The sequence below is a fragment of the Marmota marmota genome, unplaced genomic scaffold (genome assembly GCF_001458135.2).
Source record: "Marmota marmota marmota unplaced genomic scaffold, marMar, whole genome shotgun sequence".
In the NCBI taxonomy this organism is placed as follows: domain Eukaryota; kingdom Metazoa; phylum Chordata; class Mammalia; order Rodentia; family Sciuridae; genus Marmota; species Marmota marmota.
Window position 1 is genome coordinate 6,267,812 of NW_026000185.1, and position 19,285 is coordinate 6,287,096.

Genomic DNA, 19,285 nt, shown 5'->3' on the forward strand with positions numbered 1-19,285 from the left:
TTCATCCTTTTCTTCATAACATTTTAAGCCATGAGTGAGTGTAAGGATGGCCTTAGCCTAAGCAACTCCATTTTAAAATAAACCTGCAGTCTCACCGGGAAAGTCATAGAGCCCTCTGATATGTCATCAGGCATAGCCTGATAAAACAAGCACTTTCCACAACTCTGATAAGAGTCAGAGTGAAGTCACTCGATATAAACATGTCATTTGCCTTAACCCTAATGAGAGTCAGAAGGATAATATCAGGGCAGAAACCACCAGACCATATGTCCTCTCTAAGATGTAAGATGTCACTAATAAACCTGGTAACAGCTGACAGGAACCAAAAGGGCATGTAGAAGCCCCAAAATTTAGTATAAATAATGGAACAAATGAACAAACATTCAAGCCAGCTGATACCCATATGCCCACATCCCAGAGAGCATGAAGAGGACCTGGACTGGCATCCCCACTCTTCTCATCATTTGCCTGATCCTCTGCATCCTGCTCACCGCACTCAAACTCTACAGCAGCCTCTTGACCCTGGTGAGAAAGGCGACTTCTCATTACCACCGTCTCCTCATCCAGCAGTCAATTCCACACCAGAAGCCTCCATCTGTTCCTGACCTGATCACTGCGATCTGAGTGAGTGTGCATCTGTTGGACTTAAGGCCTAAGACTTTAAATCTAGCACTTAATCTTAACATGCAGAGGGAGTGTCTGTAATAGGTCTGTCATGATTAAGTGTTTGCAGTGCTTAGAGTTAGCACTAGAATTGTTTGCTTTTAATTGATCATGTATATTGAAGTGCCCAGCATTAAAGACAACCATTTCCTTGATTAAGAACCTATACAAAAAAACAAAACAAAACAAAAGAACCTATACAGGGCTGGGGTTGTGGCTCGGCGGTAAAGCACTCCCGTAGTACATATGAGGCCCTGGGTTTAATCCTAAGCAACACGTAAAAATAAATAAATAAAACAAAGCTATATATAAATTATAATTACTATACAGTAAAATTGTATTGAGTGATTTGAGTTTTGAGTAAACAAAACACTGAAAAGGGCAGAAGCACGTGGCGATTCTTTCTCGCTCTCCTCAACTGCAGATGTCACACTTTTGCCCTTGGCGACAGTGAGTCAGCTATAGCTAGCTAAGAAAAGCACTGGTTTTTATTTTTATCTTCATCATCCTGCTGAAGGCTTGATGTGACATGGAAGTTGTCCTGACTCTGCCCGGTGCCTCACTGGGAATGAAATGATTACGGAAAAATGCAGAAAGAAAAGTTGCTATTCCACCTCCACGGGAGGCTGAAATTGAGAAAGGAAACGGAAACGGCTTGAGAAGGTGGGGCTAGGATTTCTCAAAAGGTGCAGGTCCAAATGCAGGGTAAAAGTTGGCAAACCAGGGGCTGGGGATGTGGCTCAAGCGGTAACGCGCATGAGCGCGGGGCGCTGGGTTCGATCCTCAGCACATTAAAAAAATAAAATAAAGATGTTGTGTCCACTTAAAAAAATAAATATTAAAAAAAAAATCTCTCTTAAAAAAAAAAAAAAAGTTGGCAAGCCGGGCTTGGGGAGGGACGTCCAGCTCTGCTCTACGGGCCGCACAGCACCAAGACACGGCCAACCCACACCCGCCACAGTCGGACCGGCTCCGCAGTTCCCGGCCTGCCCGGAAGCTGCGGCGCCCCCGCCCACACCTTCCGGTGCAGAAGTCAACCGGCTTCCGGTAGGACCTCCGCCCTGTCTCGCCCCAAACACCGCCTCCTCGTGGTCTCCCATTGGCTGTGTGGCGCAAAACTACGTTTCCCAGTAGGCCGTGGAGTCATGCTGGCTGAAACGGGAGGGGTGTACCCCGTCATGGTGGATCGGAGCTAGCCCCCTCCTTTCCGTCTTCTGAGCGGAACCGCGGAGAGAGCGGCGCTCGCCGGCCTGGCTCTGCCTCGCGCCCTGAGGGCTCTGGCGGCTGACCTCGAGCCTCGCCTTACCGGGCGCAGACTGCGCGCTCCGAGCGGGGAGACCAGGCTTCCCCGCCGGAAGTGAGTCATCGGACGTGGCGTCACAGATCAGGAGGCAGCCGGCCTCCCAGAAGGCACCGCACTGGGCTGTCCTCCCAACTGAAGGCGGCGCGTTCCAATAGTTGCCGGCGTCTCCTCTTCTCTTGCTGGTTTCCTGGTCTGTCAGCCGTGCTCAGCAAGCTCCTGGGGGCGAAAGGGTCCGAGAGGTGAGGGCTCCGAGGGGCGGGAGGCAGGCGGAAGCGCCAAGTGCGATCCATTGCAAAGATCTAGGCGTGTAGGAAGCCGGTGCGCGCCCCCGGCAGTGCCGCCGGCCGAACTTGGCCATCGAGCGGTTCCTCGGCCGGTGGGAGAGACCCCAGAGTGGGCCTGGCCCTGTCGGCCCCGGGGTGATGTTCCTCGTCACTCTCAACAGGGATTTGGCAGAGCAGTCATGTGGCCTTTCGTTTGCTCCCTGGGAGACATCAGCCACCTCCAAAGGGTACCTGAGCTGCGGCCTGAGGGGCCAACCACCAACCTGCTTCTAATCATTCGCCCTCGGGGTTGGACTCCAGATTTTTCTGTCTTCCAGCCCATTTCTCTCTGTACAAGCATAAGTTAAACTACTTCCCAATGGATTTTGCACTTCATATTTCTGGGGAAGATGTCCCTTGGCCTGCCGGCCGCCTTTACCCACTTCTCTTTGGTTCTTGAGTTTTGATTTTTAATTTTGGAGTCTTCCTTTCAGACCGTCTTTAAAAATATGCTATTCAGGGACCTTCTGTTTCAGATACGACTTCCCTTTCCCGCTGTCTTTGCTTTCTGGTTTAGATCTCGTGTGTCCTCACCACCCAACCTGTATATTGGAGCATCATCATGCCCTGCTTTGTCTTGTGGGTAATCCATGGTTTCTCTGTCTGCAGCTTTGCTCTCTGGCAGATTTTCTTCCGTAAGAGGTGGCTCTAGAATCCCCCAGAAACGAGTGTGGTCTTTTATTGCAAGGCATGATGACTGCAAAAGTGGTTCCCATATCCCCAAAGCCAAAGCAGTCCTTTATACTGAGAGTTCCTCCAGACTCCAAGCTGGGCCAAGACCTCCTTCAAGATGCCACTAGTGGGCCCAAGACCATCCACCAGCTGGTGCTGGAGCACTTCCTTACCTTCTTGCCCAAGCCAAGCCTGGTCCAGCCCAGTGAGAAAGTCAAGGAGACCTTGGTTATTATGAAGGATGTGAGTTCAAGCCTTCAGAACAGAGGTGAGGAGTATGTGCTTGTTTCACTAGAAGAGACGGTGGGTGGTACTGGGGGCTGAGACAGACTTCTATGTTAGTCAGAATTAAGAAGAGGATGATGGGTGTTAAAAAGGGAGCTAATTTTAATATGTTGGGGTACTTGCTTTCTTCTCAAGCTAGAGATTAAGTGATATGACAAGTGTGTGTAAAACCACAGAGTATGAGGTGTGTATGTCTTTCTGTATTGTCAATTTCATCCAAACATTCTGGGGGGAATATCTTTTTAAGAATAAGGAAATAAGATGAATTATCAACTTGACTTCAGTTTATGTGTGATTTTAGAGATTTTGTGCTTTCTTAGGGCATCTTTTCACTTTGCTGAAAACCCCAATCTCTTCTGTAGTGACTCTCTCTTGGAGATTTTGAAAGGTGTTTAAGGGAATTCTTTTCATAATGAGAAGACACCAAAGGTTCAAGACCTGGGGTTTATGGCTTAACATTTTCAGGGCTCACTGGAGAAGAGAAGGCTGTGGATTGCCTGCCAAAGGAACAAGGACAGCTTGGCTTGAATGTGTAGGCCACATGTCTGTATTAGAGTCACTGAGTTTTTCACTAACTATAGCTTCCTCTTTTCCCAGTGCAACCTCGTCCCTTAGTGAAGCTTCTGCCCAGAGAAGGAGTCCAGCAGAAACAGGAGACAGTGTCTCTGTGTTTTAAAGCTGACTCTGAGGTGGGTTTAGTTCTACCACTCACTGTCTGAGTGCATCACATTCTCTGCTATTGCAGCCTTCCCTTCTTGGCCGACCCATGCATAACCTTCTTGGGAGCCAGTTTTCTTGGATGTTTCTTTTCTGCTTTCTTCTGGCTCCTCTTAGCCTGGCTGTCCTATCTCTACTGCTCTGTGTGGAGTTTATAGATCTCTTTCGCCATCCTTTTCTTTGATCTTTGTACCTAAGTCTTCCTTGCCACAGGGCTGCTAAGGAGCCTCAGTTACTAAGAAGAAGGGGGCTTCTTGTTCTTTCAGGAGCTGGTGGTCTTTGAGGATTTGAATGTATTTCACTCCCAAGAGGAATGTGTGAGCATGGATCCTGCTCAACAGCCCACATCAGAGAAGGACAGTGTTGGAGAGATGATGTTACTAAGTAAGAAATCAAGTATTTTGCGTATTCAGATTGTGTGCTATAGCAAAAGTGTGTCCTTCATTTCTGGAACCTTTGAGGTACTATTCACACTTGCTAAAGCACAAGCACATTTGTGTTTTACTTTTGTTTTATTCCTTGTGGCAGATCCTAGCCACAAAATTCCAGCTGTGGGTGGCCATTTTCCCTGTACTTGAAGGCACTGAGGGAAGAAAGGACTTCTTTTAGTAAGCAAGATCTGCAAACCAATGGAAAATGTGGGCAGACTGTTTTTGAACCCTTTTTCTGGAGTTTGTTCTCCCAAGTATATTTTGAATTAGTGTTTTCATTGGACACATCACTATTTTACGTCCCTCTCTTCTCTCTCTCTTTTTTTATGTTTAGTGGGTGTGAAGTCCACTAGTGTAAGTGAAAGTATAGCTCACTTTCAATAAAAATAATACCTAACACTGTACTGAACACTTATATGCTAGGCATTGATCCATATACTTTGCATGCATTTATTGTTTTATGTACTTCTCACTTTATTACTATGGGAATTGTTATTACTATATAGATGACAAACTGGAGTAAAGAAGAGGTTAAGAAACTTTCCAGAGGCTCATAGAGCTATATCTCCCACCCTTTTTAAATTTTTTATTTTGAGACATTCTCACTAAGTTGCTTTGGTTCTCACTAAGTTACTGAGGCTGGCCTTGAACTTGCAATCCTCCTTCCTCAGCCTCCCATGTGGTCGGGATTACAGGCATGTGCCACCACCCACAGCTGAAGCAGGGATGTGGACTAGGGGAATCTAGTATCAGAGTTTGTAGTCATGACCCAGAGCTGTGTGGCCTCTTGGCCACATTCTCATAATTTTATCAGTTTCCTGTAAGGTCTGTTAATGGGACTGCCTTTATTTGTCCTTATTTTCCAAATATCCCCAGTGCTACATGTGAACTGATTTGGAAGCAGCCTTGCTGTAACCTGCTTAGACATGCTTCAACTTTCCTCTAGAAATACGTTGCCACCCTAGAAGCAGATGCCTTCTGTTTTCCTGAGTGCCTAATACTTTTAACTTTTCCCTCATCTGAGGCTGAAGTTGAGCAGAGAGTAAGATGGGGGAGTTGCCTGGAGTCACACAAATCAATTATTACTGTAGAACCCTCAGCTGCATTGAACTGTTTGCTCAGGGCCAGTGATGTATAATGGCCTCCCACTGGATGCTTTCTCAAATATATTCTTTATTGTAGAGATAAGTATAAAAATATTAGATTTATTACTCTGGGTTTTTCCTGGGTCTTGGGCAAAGCTAATATTATTTTGTATGACTGATTATCAGGTATGTTGACAATCCTTTAGCCATGTACTTTGGAGCCCTAAAACCTAATCTTCATCTTTCCCACCTCCCTTTCTCTGCCCATACCTTGAAGGTTTAAACTTAGAGTCATTCACCAACATTTCATAAATGCTACGTGCTTTTTCCTTAGGCAGGGTTGGAGTTGAAATTCAGCATGTTACAAAGATATGTAATGCTCCATTCCTGCCTTCTACCACCCTCCTCCAATGTGGTTTGTCAGACAAGTTGATTACTTTAAAAGATAAGCAGTGTGGAATTTGTATAGATATGAAGAGCTGTCAAAAGGTTAAGGTAGGATTTAGATCTGGTGACGGAATTTGGAAGATGGATTTAATTTTAGATGAGATTAAATCTATGGCAAGAAATAAAATTATTGTCTTCTGTATCTTTGTAAATTGGAAACTGGAAGACAGAAGGATATAGAGAATTGGAAATCAATCAGCATATAAGTGATGGTTGAGTCATATTTAATCATTTTCAAAGGGAAAAGTATAATGGTTGAATCTCATGGAGACAGGAGCCAAAGGAGAGTCCTTAACATAGGGAATCAGAGAATATGTGTATCAATCCAAATGAACTGCATAAAGCGGGTTGGGGAAATAGCTCAGTTAGTAGAGTGCTTGCCTAGCATGCACAAAGCCCTGAGTTCATTCCCCAGCACCACCAAAAAAACAAAAACCACTAACCCCAAATGAACCGCATAAAAATAGGTGAAAAAGGTAGGACATTTAAACAGATCTCAGTAAGAGTTCTTAGTTCTTATGGGTCCTCTCCACTATGGTAAGAGAATAATACACCTTTTCCATATTGACACGTTGGCTAAATACTATGGAACAAAAGAAGACTGAGTATGTTCCAAAAAGTAGAAATAGTACATTAGAATCCATTACAATTTAGTATAACTTACAACTAGAAATTAATAATGAAATCTGAAAATAAAAGTTTCTTCTGCCAGAAATTTTAAAACTGTTAAGCAAACTTGGGTTAAAGAGAGAAATACAAATAAGAATTGCATAATTTTTCTAAAAGACACTATCAGAATCTATGATGTAACCTAAAATGATGTTCAAAAGAAAAATCATGGCCACTAAATGTGTATTAATTTAGAAAAAAGACAGTAGATGAGCCTCTGATTCAAAGTTATAACAACAGTAGGGTAGATTTAAAAAGAATATAAGATTAGAAATTAATGAGTTAAAATGAGGGAAAAGCCTGGGAAAATAGAGTAAGTAGAAAAATGTAAGGGGCTGGGGATGTGGCTCAAGCGGTAGCGCGCTTGTCTGGCATGCGTGCGGCCCGGGTTCGATCCTCAGCACCACATACAAAAACAAAAGATGTTGTGTCCGCCGAAAACTGAAAAATAAATATTAAAAAATTCTCTCTCTCTCTCTCACTCTCACTCTCTCTTAATAAGAAAAATGTAAAATTTTCAGAGGAAATTAGAATTATCAAAAAATTAGCCCCCGACTCAAGAAAGAACACCAACTTCCAACAGTTTCACAGAAGATTTCAGGCAGTTCAGTTTCACTAAAACTCCCAGAGTACAGAAAAAGAAGGAAGATTTACAAATTCTATAAAATTAGTAGAACAAAAATACCAAAACTTGATTTAAAAAATTGCCATAACCAAGTAATATTTAGTCTGGGAATGCAAAAGTAACTTAATAAACTATTAAGAATTGAAGAAACAGCTGAGTATTGTGGAGAATATTTGTAATCTCAGCAACTCAGGAAGCTGAGGTGGGAGGATTGCAGTTTGAGGTCAGTTTCAGCAATTTAGCAAGATCCTAAGCAACTGTCTCCAAAAAAAAAAAAAAAAGCTAGGTTCAATCCCCAGTACCATAATTAATTAATTAATTAATTTTTTAAAACTACCTCTATTTATATGGTATAATTATGTAACTGGAAACCTCCAATGAATGTCTAAAAACTTACTACAAATAATAAGAGCATTCAGTAAGCAAAGGAATGTGAAATAAATGAACAAAAATCATCAGATTTTGTAATGCAAAAGAAAAAAATCATTTGAAAGGTGTGGTGGGAGACTCTACTAAAATAGTAACATTAACTACCTAGGAATAAAGTTATTTGCAAAATATATGAGGAAACTTGGAAAGGACACAAAAGTAGAAGAAAAAATAGGTTCATTTTGGCTTGTGGTTTCAGAAGTTTCAGTCCATGGTTAGCTCTTCTCACTGTTCTTGGCCCTGTGGCAAGGCAGCACATTGGACAGGGAGTAGAAGCTGGAGCACAGCTGCTCACCTCCGGGCAGCAGGAAGCAGAGAGGAAGAGGCTGGGGTGTCAATATTCCCTTCAAGGGGACACTCCCAATCATCTAAGGTACTTCCACTAGCCCCCCTCCCAAAGGTTCTGCCACTTCCCATATCACCACAGGCTGGAAACCAAATCTTTAGCATATGGGCCTTTGAAGGACAGTTAAGACCCAAACCATATCACTCTGTCAGATATTAAAACAGCCCACAAAGTCTCCATAATTCAAACTGTGATATTGGCACATGAGTAGATGGATTCCAATGGGATGGAATACAAAGTCCAGAAATGACTGCAAATACATATAAAGTCAGATCTCATGTCAGCAAAGTAAACACAGAATTTTATTTTATAATTTTTTTATTTATGAGTTTGTTTGTTTGTTTGTTTGTTTGGTAGTATCTGGGATTGAACCCAGCTTCACTTTACCTCTAAGCTATATCCCAAGCCCTTTTTTATTATTTTGAGACAGGGTCTCGCTAAATTGTAAGCTACCCTTGAACTTGCAACCCCCTTTCCTCAGCCTCCCAAGTAGCTGAGATCATAAGCATGCACCACTGCCCCCAGCAAAGAGGGACTTTTGGGCAAAAGGTGTTGCGACAGGTGAGAAGCCACTAGTGAATCATTACCTTACTTAACATTACCAAGAACTCCAAAGGGATCAAAGGTCTTTCAAGCAAACTAACACAAAAAACAAAACCACAGTTAGAAAATATGGATGAATTCTTTTGTAACCTTGGGATAGTAAGGCTTTTGTAATTAAGGTTCAGAAGTCTAGCGGCTTTGAAAGAAAAATAATAAAATACATAAAAATTAAAACTTGTGCATGGCAGAATAAGAAAAATATATAAATAAAATACAATATATTGGAGACAGTGTTTGCAACTGAGGCAGAAAAAAAAAAGTCATAGAAGAATAGCCAGCAAACAAAACTTTGTGAAATCTTGAAAGACTGATGTATTTTTTTTTTCTGGTTTTAATGTGGAGTTATAGAGGAATAGTTCAATTTTTTAAAATATTAATTAATGATGATTGACAAATTAATGATGATTAAGTTCTATAATAATTAATTAATGATTAAGTTCTATAATATATAAAATTTATATATTTATGAAATTAATAATAAATTATTTTGCATAATTAAAATTACAGTGATGCATTGCTTTATACCTGTTAAACATTTTTAAATTTCATATTGGCAAGATGAAGTAAAACTGATAACTCACACAGTAATGGTTATATTGACATTGATACAGTGCTGGAAAGTAGTATGGTAATTCATCTCAAGAGCAGTGATGAGCTAGATCCTGTGGGTGCATGCCTATAATCCCAGTGACTTTGGATGCTGAGGCAGGAGGATCACAAATTTAAGGCCAATCTCAAAAACTTAGCAAGACCCTGTCTCAAATTTTTTTTAAAAAAAGAGCTGGAGCCAAAGCGTGGAGCAGGTGGAGCCGGCAGCGCAGGCCAGAGGCAGGGAGTGCGGGTGGTCATAGGGAGTTTTTTGGGAGGGGGGCTGGGGATGTGGCTTGGAGGTGGAAAAGAAAGAAAGAAAGGGTGGGGGAGAGAGGGAGGGAAGTAAGGGAGGAAGGAAGGAAAGAAGGAGAAAAAACAGTGTTAAAAATTGGCATATGCAGGACTGGGGTTGTGGCTCATCGGTAGAGCACTCACTGTACGTAAGGCATTGGGTTCGCTCCTCAGCACCACATAAAAATAAATAAAATAAAAGTATTTTTAATTTTTTTTAAAAATTGGCATATGCTTTAACCCAGCATTTTCATTATTCTAAGATAGTAATTTAAAAATAATTAAAAAGAAAAAATCTATTGAAGTGAAACTGCTATAATGTAGCAGAGATTTACATCCCATCTTGTGGATCAGTCACATGAAGGGGTTGGTTTCAACCTTTTACTTTATCCTCCATCTGTTCTCCAGAATTTAGAGCTTACTTGTCACCCCACCTATTCACAATAGACTTTTCCCACTTTGCTACCTACTTTTTATAATCTATTATTTTATACAGACATTATTTTGAGCTATAATATAAAAAAAGAGAAGGCTATATATCATAAGTATACAGCTCAGGTTTTCACAAAATGTACACAGTTATCTAACACCCACAATTATTGTTCTTAGCACCCCAGAAATTTCTCTTGTCTCCTCCCAGTCATTACTCCCCTTCCTTCCCAAAGAAAAACTGCTGATTTCTAATGCCATAGTTGCATTTTATTGGTTGTAGTAAATTCTTTAATAGCCAAATACCAATCACTTGTGTGAATATGCAGTGCCTTCTTTAATTTTGGCCATTTTGAATTGTTTCCAGTTTTTTCTTTCTTTCCTTTTTTTTGGTGGTGGTGCTGGGGATTGAACCCAGGGCCTTGGGCATGTGAAGCAAGTGCTCTATTAACTAAGCTATATCCCTAGTCCTCCAGTTTTTTTCTTGTATATGATATTGTAAAATTGGTATAATATTGCACTGTTTAGCACAGTAAAAACCTGAAGCACTTCATTCTATCACTAGACTCCAAAGATTATGAACCGTGCCCTTTATTATGCATATCCTTTACCCCTGCCCCCCCCCCCGTGTCCTTAGCTGAGTGCTCCTACACAGAATATAAGATCAGTATGAACTTTGTGCCAGTTGAGAAACAAATATGTGAAATCTTTTAGTGCATTCCCACTCACTTTTTAAGAAAAGTGAAAAGAGGACTGTGGGAGACAGACTGACAGTCATCTATCATGTGCTCAATAAGAGTAGAAAAAGAGGGTTAATGATGGTTATCTGCCAGACTTCAAATATCTGACTTTCAAGGTTATTGTTTCATAGGATACCCAGCTTGTCTTTTCCTGCCTAGTATTGTTCTGTCCCTCAAATTTATTACAGTTTCTGTTTCCACAGCCAATGACAGTCCTACAAGTGAAGATCTTCAGAAGGGAAATTGCCGAGAAAAGTCTTTGGATGGCGATGGAGTGGATTGTTCCTTGGTCTCTGAGCAACCTCCAGGTAGCCAAGAAGAAAGACTAAATACATCCATTCCACAGCAAAGGAAAATGAGAAATCTTTTAGTTACCGTTGAAAATGATACTCCACTAGAGGAGCTCTCGAAATTTGTGGACATCAATGTTATTGCACTTACTCGAAGTCGGAGAACAAGGAGATGGTACACTTGTCCACTGTGTGGGAAGCAGTTTAATGAAAGCTCTTACCTTATTTCCCACCAGAGGACTCACACTGGAGAGAAACCCTATGACTGTAGCCACTGTGGGAAAAGCTTCAATCATAAAACAAACCTCAATAAACATGAGCGAATCCACACAGGAGAGAAGCCTTATTCCTGTTCTCAGTGTGGGAAAAACTTTCGCCAGAATTCTCATCGGAGTCGCCATGAAGGAATCCATGTAAGGGAGAAGGTATTTAAGTGTCCAGAATGTGGGAAAACCTTCCCAAAAAACGAAGAATTTGTGCTTCACCTGCAGAGTCATGAGACTGAGAGGCCATACGGTTGCAAAAAATGTGGGAGAAGATTTGGTCGGCTGTCAAACTGTACCCGGCATGAGAGGACCCACTCTGCATGTAAGATCCGAAAGCAGAAATGAGATTGGGAATCATCCTTCCTCAGCCTGAGAAGTTTCACAAGGCTGCCTAAAAACACACAGATATGTGAAAACCTCATTATAGCCAAATTTGGATAAATACCCATGTTGGCTAAACCTCAGTTGTTAGAAAATTCACAGAGAGGGAAATATCTTCAAGGGCTATACCTCAGTTAGCATTCAGACTTCCTGGACTAAGGAGCTTTCTTTGTGAAGTTGTACAACAATATGTAGGTCACAGATCCCTTTCCCAAGAATTTAAATTTGAAAGAGTCTGGGGCTGCTTACATGCAAGGTGAGCTGGACAGTCACATCTATTGAAATAGATCTCTTTTCCCTTGCATGGGAATTCACACTTGAGAAAAGAGAACACAAAAGTCTATCTGGAATTGATCTCCCAGAACGAACCAAACTACTGGTTTGTTAAGTCAACAGCTTCTAATAACAGTTCCTATAACGCTTGCATAACATCCTGATATGGCTTGAGTGTTGAATTGTTTACTCTTTGATATAGGAAAACTAAAGCATTTGAATGTCAAAAGACTTACCCTTATTTGTAATAGTGATCTAAAATAATTATTAATTTCAAAAACATTTGCAATTTGGGGCTAAATGGGCTGTTTTATAGAAATCTTTTTCACACCATAATTTGAAGGTCTCTCTACTATTCTTGATTCTTTACAGCTGTTAATCTCAGACAGCTGTCTCATGCCTCTCCCTTGCCAAAAGAGGTTCAGATCACTCAGGTCTGACCAACCAGCACCACTGCTGTCTGGGAAAGCTCTTCAGGATCTTTTCCCTTTGTGATCCAAGGTCTTAACTGCTAGGAAGGAAAACCTGGAAGCTAAAGAAAAGTAACAGACCTACAGACAGGAAAAAGTTGGCTTGGATCCACAGCTAGGCATAACCTCCCTTAGGCTTAATTCCCCTTTACACAGTCAACAGACCTTTGAATGGTCACTACTTCACAAGGCAAAGTGTTTAGAGACTATGCCTTTAGTGGTTAGCTCCATTGTCCCTCAAGAAATGGGATTCTATGGGTCTTCTTGTAGTGGATGGTCATCGTCCTTCCTCCTGATAGCCAGGCCCTCCTGTGCGATCTGCCTGGAGTCAAGAACAGTGGTGCCTCAATGGGACTCGTCCTGCATTTTGATTAGGGATTCTTGGTCGGTTTTGGGTTTTTTTTTCCCAAAGTTTTACTTGGTTATTCTGTCTGGAATGGGTTCAGCCTATAAGCTATTTGGGAAGATTTATTAATTTTCACAGATTTTTGTTTTATACCCAGAAACATGCCTTCTTACTTAGTTACAGTATTCCTGTGCAAATTTTTCTATTTTTTTCACTTAAATTCTATCCAGTTTTGTTATTTTTCATTTTTCAAATTGGTTAATTCTCTTATATAGGAAAGTTTTTAAAAAATATTTGTGTGCCACCTCACTGAATGGTTTTTTTCAATAATTTCTCAGGAAAAGTTGTCTAGTTCTGTTTGTGGTAAACATTTACCATCTACAAATAATAGTTTGTTCCTTTCTGCCTATTGGTATTTTTTTGTTTCTGTTTTTATTTTTTTAACATGATTCTAAGGTTTGTTGGTACAAAGTATTCTGAAAAAAAAGGACACTTTATGATTCAGTTCATCATAGGAAATCATAATTTCAAAACAAAACAAAAATCCTAAACACTTAAAAACAGAAAAATTGCCCTTTATATACTTCCTATATCAAGTCAACAGTGATCTTTAAAAAAGAAGGGACAAAACTGGCTACCCACACATTCTAGTGATTCTTTGGAAATCCCCACACACTAGGATGGGGTCTCCAGGCTGGTTCTGCCTGGGCCATTGTTGCCTGGTGCTGATGGGGCAGGCCTGCTGAACCTGGGGCTCCTCCAAGGGTACCTGGCCTGACACCTTCCAGTGTTGGCCTGGGTCCCTGGAAATCAAGCAAATTAGCTCAGTAAGGAGCTCATTAACACTTGAGTAAAAAAGATGAACACAGCCATGACAAGTTTCCCGATATAGCTGCAAGCACAAGCACTAGAGAGTGTGAAGAAACAAAGATCCAATTCCAAACACAACTACAAATGGAAAACATCCATTCCCAAAGATGCTGTGCTGGAGTGTCCTGTAAGGCAGAGGTGGGAGGACAGACCAGGAGATCTAACAGTGCATAGGTAGCTACAAACTGATGAGCACTAGATTCTAGCAGTTACAGGTGGGTTTTCCAAGAGGAAAACAGCTACAAGACATGAAAAACATGTTCAGGCTTACAAGTAGCCTAAGAATTACAAATTGAAGAAGACAAGATGTCTTGGGGGGGGGGGGGTTTTGGCAAAATATAGCTGACAGCTGAATCCACCCACACTATGATAATGTTAAAAACCATTATTCCTTTTCTCAGCCATTTATCATCTATGTCATCTAAGAAAAATCATGACATATAACTCTAAAAAATTAGAAACCTAAATGGTTGGATAAATATAAAAAGTTACAAAGCTAATAAAATTTTCACTAACCTTAGTTGACAGGGTGGGTCTCCACTTTTTCCATTCTCTCTTGAGTTCACATCAGTTTTACCTCCAACCCACCATTCCCTGAACTGCTTTTGTCAGGGTCACCAAAGATATCCGATTTCCCCAAGTACAACATCCAAATATCAGTTTATTTTAGACTGGCATTTGACATTCTTAATCATACCCTTTCTGAAACTTCCCCCACTAGTTTCACAGGACCCTATTCTCCCCTGGCTTTGTTTTTTGTTTGTTTTTGTTTTTTCTTGACTAGGGATCGAACTCAGGGGTGCTCTACCATTAAGCTACATCCCTAGCCCTTTTATTTTTTATCTTGAGAGGCAGGGTATTTCTAGTGGCTGAAGTTGGCCTTGAACTTGTAATTCTCCTCCCTCAGTCTTCCAAGTGGCTAGCATTACAGGCCTGTGCCACCACACTCGGATTTGTTCTGCATTTACTGAAGCCTTTAATCTGTGGTTTCAAACTTTGCTGCCCATTGAAACTACCTGGAGGGCTTTTAAAAAATATATGAAAGCTCAGAGAACACACTAGACCAATTAAATTGGAATTTGATGGGCACAGACATTGATATTTTTTAAGACTGTATTTGTAAAAATTAATGATACTTGCCAAAGCATAGTAAGGAAGGCTATTAAGGACCATCATGATAGGGGAGAGAAATGGCGTTCAACTCCAAATACAGCACAAACAAGTGGAGATTTATAGCCAAGTAGTATGGTCAGGTTCAGTAGATGAAAATTCGCTAAGAGGAAGTGTCAGGGGCAAGGGACATTCTGACTAGACTGACTTGACAGGATTCTTGCCAAAAACAAACCAGGGTGATCAGACATCTCCTGGGGATGGTGTAGAATGAGGGACCCGATCACATTCAGGATAGGATATTCTTGGTAAACTGACCTAGTAGAGTTCTTTTGTTAAAACAATTTTACCAAAAAAAAAATAGATGGGCCTAGGAGAAGTCTGACTAAAGTTTGGCTAAGCAGAGAGTCATTGTCAGCTTCCAGGTGATACCAGTGGTCAACCAGGAGACACAATTCTAAATTTTGAAGGGCCCCAGGGCTCAGTCCTTAGCCCACTTAGTGTCTTTTCTGTGAGGTTTTCAACACTAAGAGCACAATAGAATTATCAAGATAGTTTCCAAAATTACCAATGTCTGGGTCAAAGCCCAGAGGATATTATTCCATTTGTCTGGAACCAGATGGAGAATTGCTGTCAGTTATCTCACCCAATTTCATGGTGCCAAGGACTGTACATATAATTAACGTTCAGAATACTTCATCTAAGAACAGCAGAACACACAGTCTTCTCAGGCTTACGTGGAACATTCACCAGGACAGACCACATTATAGGCTGTAAAACACACCTTAGCTAATCTAAAAGAATAGAGGTCATCCAAAGCATACATTCAGGTCACAATGCAGTCAAACTAAAAAATCAATAAGGGAAAGATAACTGAAAATCCCAAAATGTCTAAAGATTAAACAGCATTCTTCCAAATAACAAATGGGTCAAAGACAAAGTGTCAAGAAAATTTAAAGATATTTTGAACAAAGTCCAAATGAAAGTTGTGAGATACAGCAAAAGCAGTGGTAATAGGGAAATTTATAACAAAGAATGTACATATTAGAAATTCAAAGTTCTAAATTTTGTTTGTATGGTTTTACATTAAAGCTTTTGTCTGTGACAAAAGACCAAGAAAATCAACTTAAAAGTGAGAAAGGTTTATTTTGGCTCACTTTATTCCATGGTCATTTGGCCCTGTTTCTTTGGGCTTGTGGCTGCACAGTATATCATGGTGGGAGGAGTATATCGTGTATATCATGTGCTGGAGGAGACCTGTTCGTGTCATGACAGCCAGGAGGCAAAGAGGAAGGGACTGAGATCCCAATACTTTAACTTTCTTCTGCCAGGCCCCACCTCCTAAAGGTTCTGCCGTCTCCCAATAGCACCACAGGCTAGTGGCCAAGTCTTTGGGGTACACTCCAGATCCAAACTATAGCAGAAAGCGTCCACCTTAGGAAACTAGATAAAGAATGGCAAATTAAAACCAAAATAAGTAGAAAAAATAACTAGTAAAAGGGCAGAAATAAATGAATTAAAAACAATAGAGGAGGATCTGGGACTGTAGCTCAGTGGTAGAGCACTTGCCTAGTATGCATGAGGCACTGGGGTTCGATCCTCAGTACCACATTAAAAAATAAAATAAGGGCATTGTGTCCATCTACAACTACAAAAAAAATTTTAATAAAAAAAGAAGAAAGTAAATAAAAATGAAAGCTTGTTCTTTCATAATAAAATCAGATGGTATAGAAAAAGAAAAGAGGGAAGATTCAAATCACAACTATCAGAAATGAACTAGAGACAACTACTGATCCTTTGGAAAGGATGAAAAGAGAATATTATCAAAAACTTGATGGCTATAAACTTGATAACCTAAATGAAATGGAGTAATTCCTTGGAACACAACCTACCAAAACTCAAAAGGAGAAATAGATAATCTTAATAGGCTTATATCTATAAAATAAATTTAATAACTAATAGCCTTACAAAACAAAGCACAAGGCCCAGATGGTTTTACTGATGAACTTTACAAAACATTTAAGGAAAAAAATCATGCCAATTCTTTACAATCTCTTCTAGAAAGTAGAAGCAGAAGGAATGCTTCCTGTCTCATTCTATGAGGCTAGTATTACCAAATACCAAAAACAGATGCAGACCAATGTCTTCCACAAACGTGCAAAAAAAATTCTCAACAAAATATTAGCAAATTAAACCTAACAATGTTTAAAAATAATTGCATACCAAGACAAAGGATTTAGTCCATGTTTGCAAGATTTATTCAATATTCAGAATCAATTTTATCGGGCTGGGGATATAGCTCAGTTGGTAGAGTGCTTGCCTTGCATGCACAAAGCCCTGGATTCAATCCCTAGCACCACACACACACAAAAAAACCATCATAACAGAATGTTATCCATCCCCTGAACAGGCTAATGAAGAAAAATATTTTTATTAGTTGACAAAGTTTCAAAAAGAGTTTTAAAGAGAGTCCTGTAGTTATCCAGGCTAATGAAGAAAAATCACATGATAATATTAATAGATGTAGAAAAACATTTAATAAAACTCAACATTCATTTGCAATTTTAAAAAATGCAATCCAGACACAGAGGGAAACTTAAATGGATAAATAACATGCACAAGAACTTAATTCTGACATGATATTGTGCAAAGATCGGGAATGAGGATATGCCTCTCACCACCCCTATTCAACTGAATATAGGAAGACCTATAGACATGCAAGGACAGTGAACCCTTAGTGAATTCAGGAGACTTAGCCTTAAGCATCAGTGCTTGCTAACATTGGAAAAGACAGGACCACCAGACATTATATGCCTTCTAGTTGAAGAACACACCAGCCTCTGTGATGTGGTCTTGTCAAAAAATTACAGTTGAATCTGATCAAGCCTCTAGATCCAAATCCCATTTAAAGGAAATAGAGTGGACAGAGAGGAAGGATTTATGATGAAGATGCATTTATTAAAATCCAGACTGTGGGAGATTCTACAGAACAAATAGATCAGTTTCTTCAATGAATGTATTGCAAGGATAAAAGATGTAGAAGGGTAACTTATAGTTTAAATGAGAATCTAAATAATAGTTAAGGGACATAACAACTGATTGTATTGTGCAGGCTCAAAATCTGGATTCAAAAATCTGGAAGAAGACTTTCGTGAGAAAAATTGGAAGTTTTTGATAAGGTTAAATAGTTGCTATTATTTTCTAAGGCTTGATAAGGATATCTTTTTTTTTTTTTTTTTGGTGTAGATGGACACAACACAATGCCTTTATTTTTATATGGTGCTGAGGATCAAACCTGGGTCCCGCCCATGCCAGGGGAGCGCTCTACCACTGAGCCACAATCCCAGCCCCTGGTTGTTTTTTTAAAGAGAGTCCTGTAGTTACGGATGTAGTAGTAGAGGACTTGCCCACTCTGTGCATGACCCTGGGTTTAAACATCAGCCCTGCAAGAAGACTGGAAGGGAGAGAGATACACAGAGAAATAATTATAATTATTAAAGATACACAGATAAATAATTATAAATGAAATGATGCCTGAGATTTAAAAAATGGGGGGAAATATTAGCAAATTAAACATAGAGGTAGAAAGTAAACAGTATTTCTGTGAGTGGATAATTACTGCACTTAAGTAATGTGTATGTGTGTAGATCAACTTATCTATGCTGTCTTGTGTATATTTTAAATTTTCCACAATGAAGTATTTTTGTTGAAAATTCAGTACTTAGCTAGGAATGTAGCTCAGTGTTAGTGGCTTGCCTAGCATAAATAGGGCTCTGGGTCCTGTCTCCAGCACTGCAAAAATAATCAGTACTGTTTTATTAGTTGACAAAGTTTCAAAAAACTTAAAATGCCCAGGAGTTAAGAAAGCAACCTCACTCCCTGATAGAAAACAATTGATCAAAACTTTTTGGAAGGCATTGTAAATATGTATTAGTGTCAACTATCATCCAGTCTAAGAATTTATCTCCAAGAAATAATCAAGGACACCTGCAGGAATATATTTTGAAGACTGGACTAAGGACATATTATTTATAAATGTTGAGAATGAATGGGAGGTTGACAGCCTGACGTGTGAGGAGCTCTGCTGGCCCACTACCCAGTGAAATTGGTGCAAATTAGCTTAAAAAGCAGCCATAGCCTCTGAAAATGGTCCTAGTGGCAAACAGCAGCAAAAGAAAACATCTATCCAAAAAAAAAAAAAAACTATGAAAATTCAATGAGAAAGGTGAGACTGGTATTGAACCAAGACCATTCCAGCCGTCTACATTAACAGCTCCGGGAGTCAGAAACTCCATCTTGAGCCGCAGCATCTAACAAAGCAGGACAATCTCTCCTGCCATCTCCAAGCTACAGGGTTTCATTCTCAGAATGAGCTCTGCACTATAGCATTCCTCCTCCTGCCCCCAGCTGCCTGCTGCTAAGTCCCTGGGGAGCACAGTAAACAGTTCCCTCCTTCCACTCAACTCCCACAGGCACATGGCATGCTGAGAATACTGTAGCCCCAAAGGCCCTTCCTTTGGATCAAGGGACTGGGTTTCAAGCAATGAGAGGCAAACTAAGAAGACCCCAGGCTGCTGCATCTCTCTCTACCCACCAAATTCTCAGTGCCCAGAGGGAGTGTCACTCAGAA

The 19,285-nt window shown here is 40.3% G+C and overlaps 1 protein-coding gene across 3 annotated transcripts; it reads left to right on the top strand.

Moving 5' to 3' along the window:
- Positions 1-1,858: 1,858 nt before the first annotated feature.
- Positions 1,859-12,141, top strand: Znf200 (zinc finger protein 200). Of its 3 annotated transcripts, XM_015490826.2 has the most exons (5): positions 1,867-2,205; positions 2,899-3,229; positions 3,844-3,935; positions 4,230-4,347; positions 10,853-12,141. In XM_015490826.2, exons 2-5 carry the CDS (start codon positions 2,980-2,982, stop codon positions 11,548-11,550), a joined length of 1,158 nt encoding a protein of 385 aa, XP_015346312.1. In that variant the 5' UTR covers positions 1,867-2,205; positions 2,899-2,979; the 3' UTR covers positions 11,551-12,141. The 3 variants fall into 3 exon arrangements, with proteins under 3 accessions (XP_048645231.1, XP_015346312.1, XP_048645230.1); XM_048789273.1 differs by lacking the exon at positions 1,867-2,205 and having other exon boundaries at positions 2,212-3,229; XM_048789274.1 differs by lacking the exons at positions 3,844-3,935; positions 4,230-4,347 and having other exon boundaries at positions 1,859-2,205.
- The last annotated feature ends 7,144 nt before the right edge of the window (positions 12,142-19,285 follow it).

Coding starts and splice junctions, on each gene's coding strand:
- Znf200 (XM_015490826.2), top strand. CDS start 2,980: ATGATGACTGCAAAAGTGGTTCCCATATCCCCAAAGCCAAAGCAGTCC. Junction 3,230..3,843: donor TTCAAGCCTTCAGAACAGAG/GTGAGGAGTATG, acceptor CTCTTTTCCCAG/TGCAACCTCGTCCCTTAGTG. Junction 3,936..4,229: donor GTTTTAAAGCTGACTCTGAG/GTGGGTTTAGTT, acceptor TTGTTCTTTCAG/GAGCTGGTGGTCTTTGAGGA.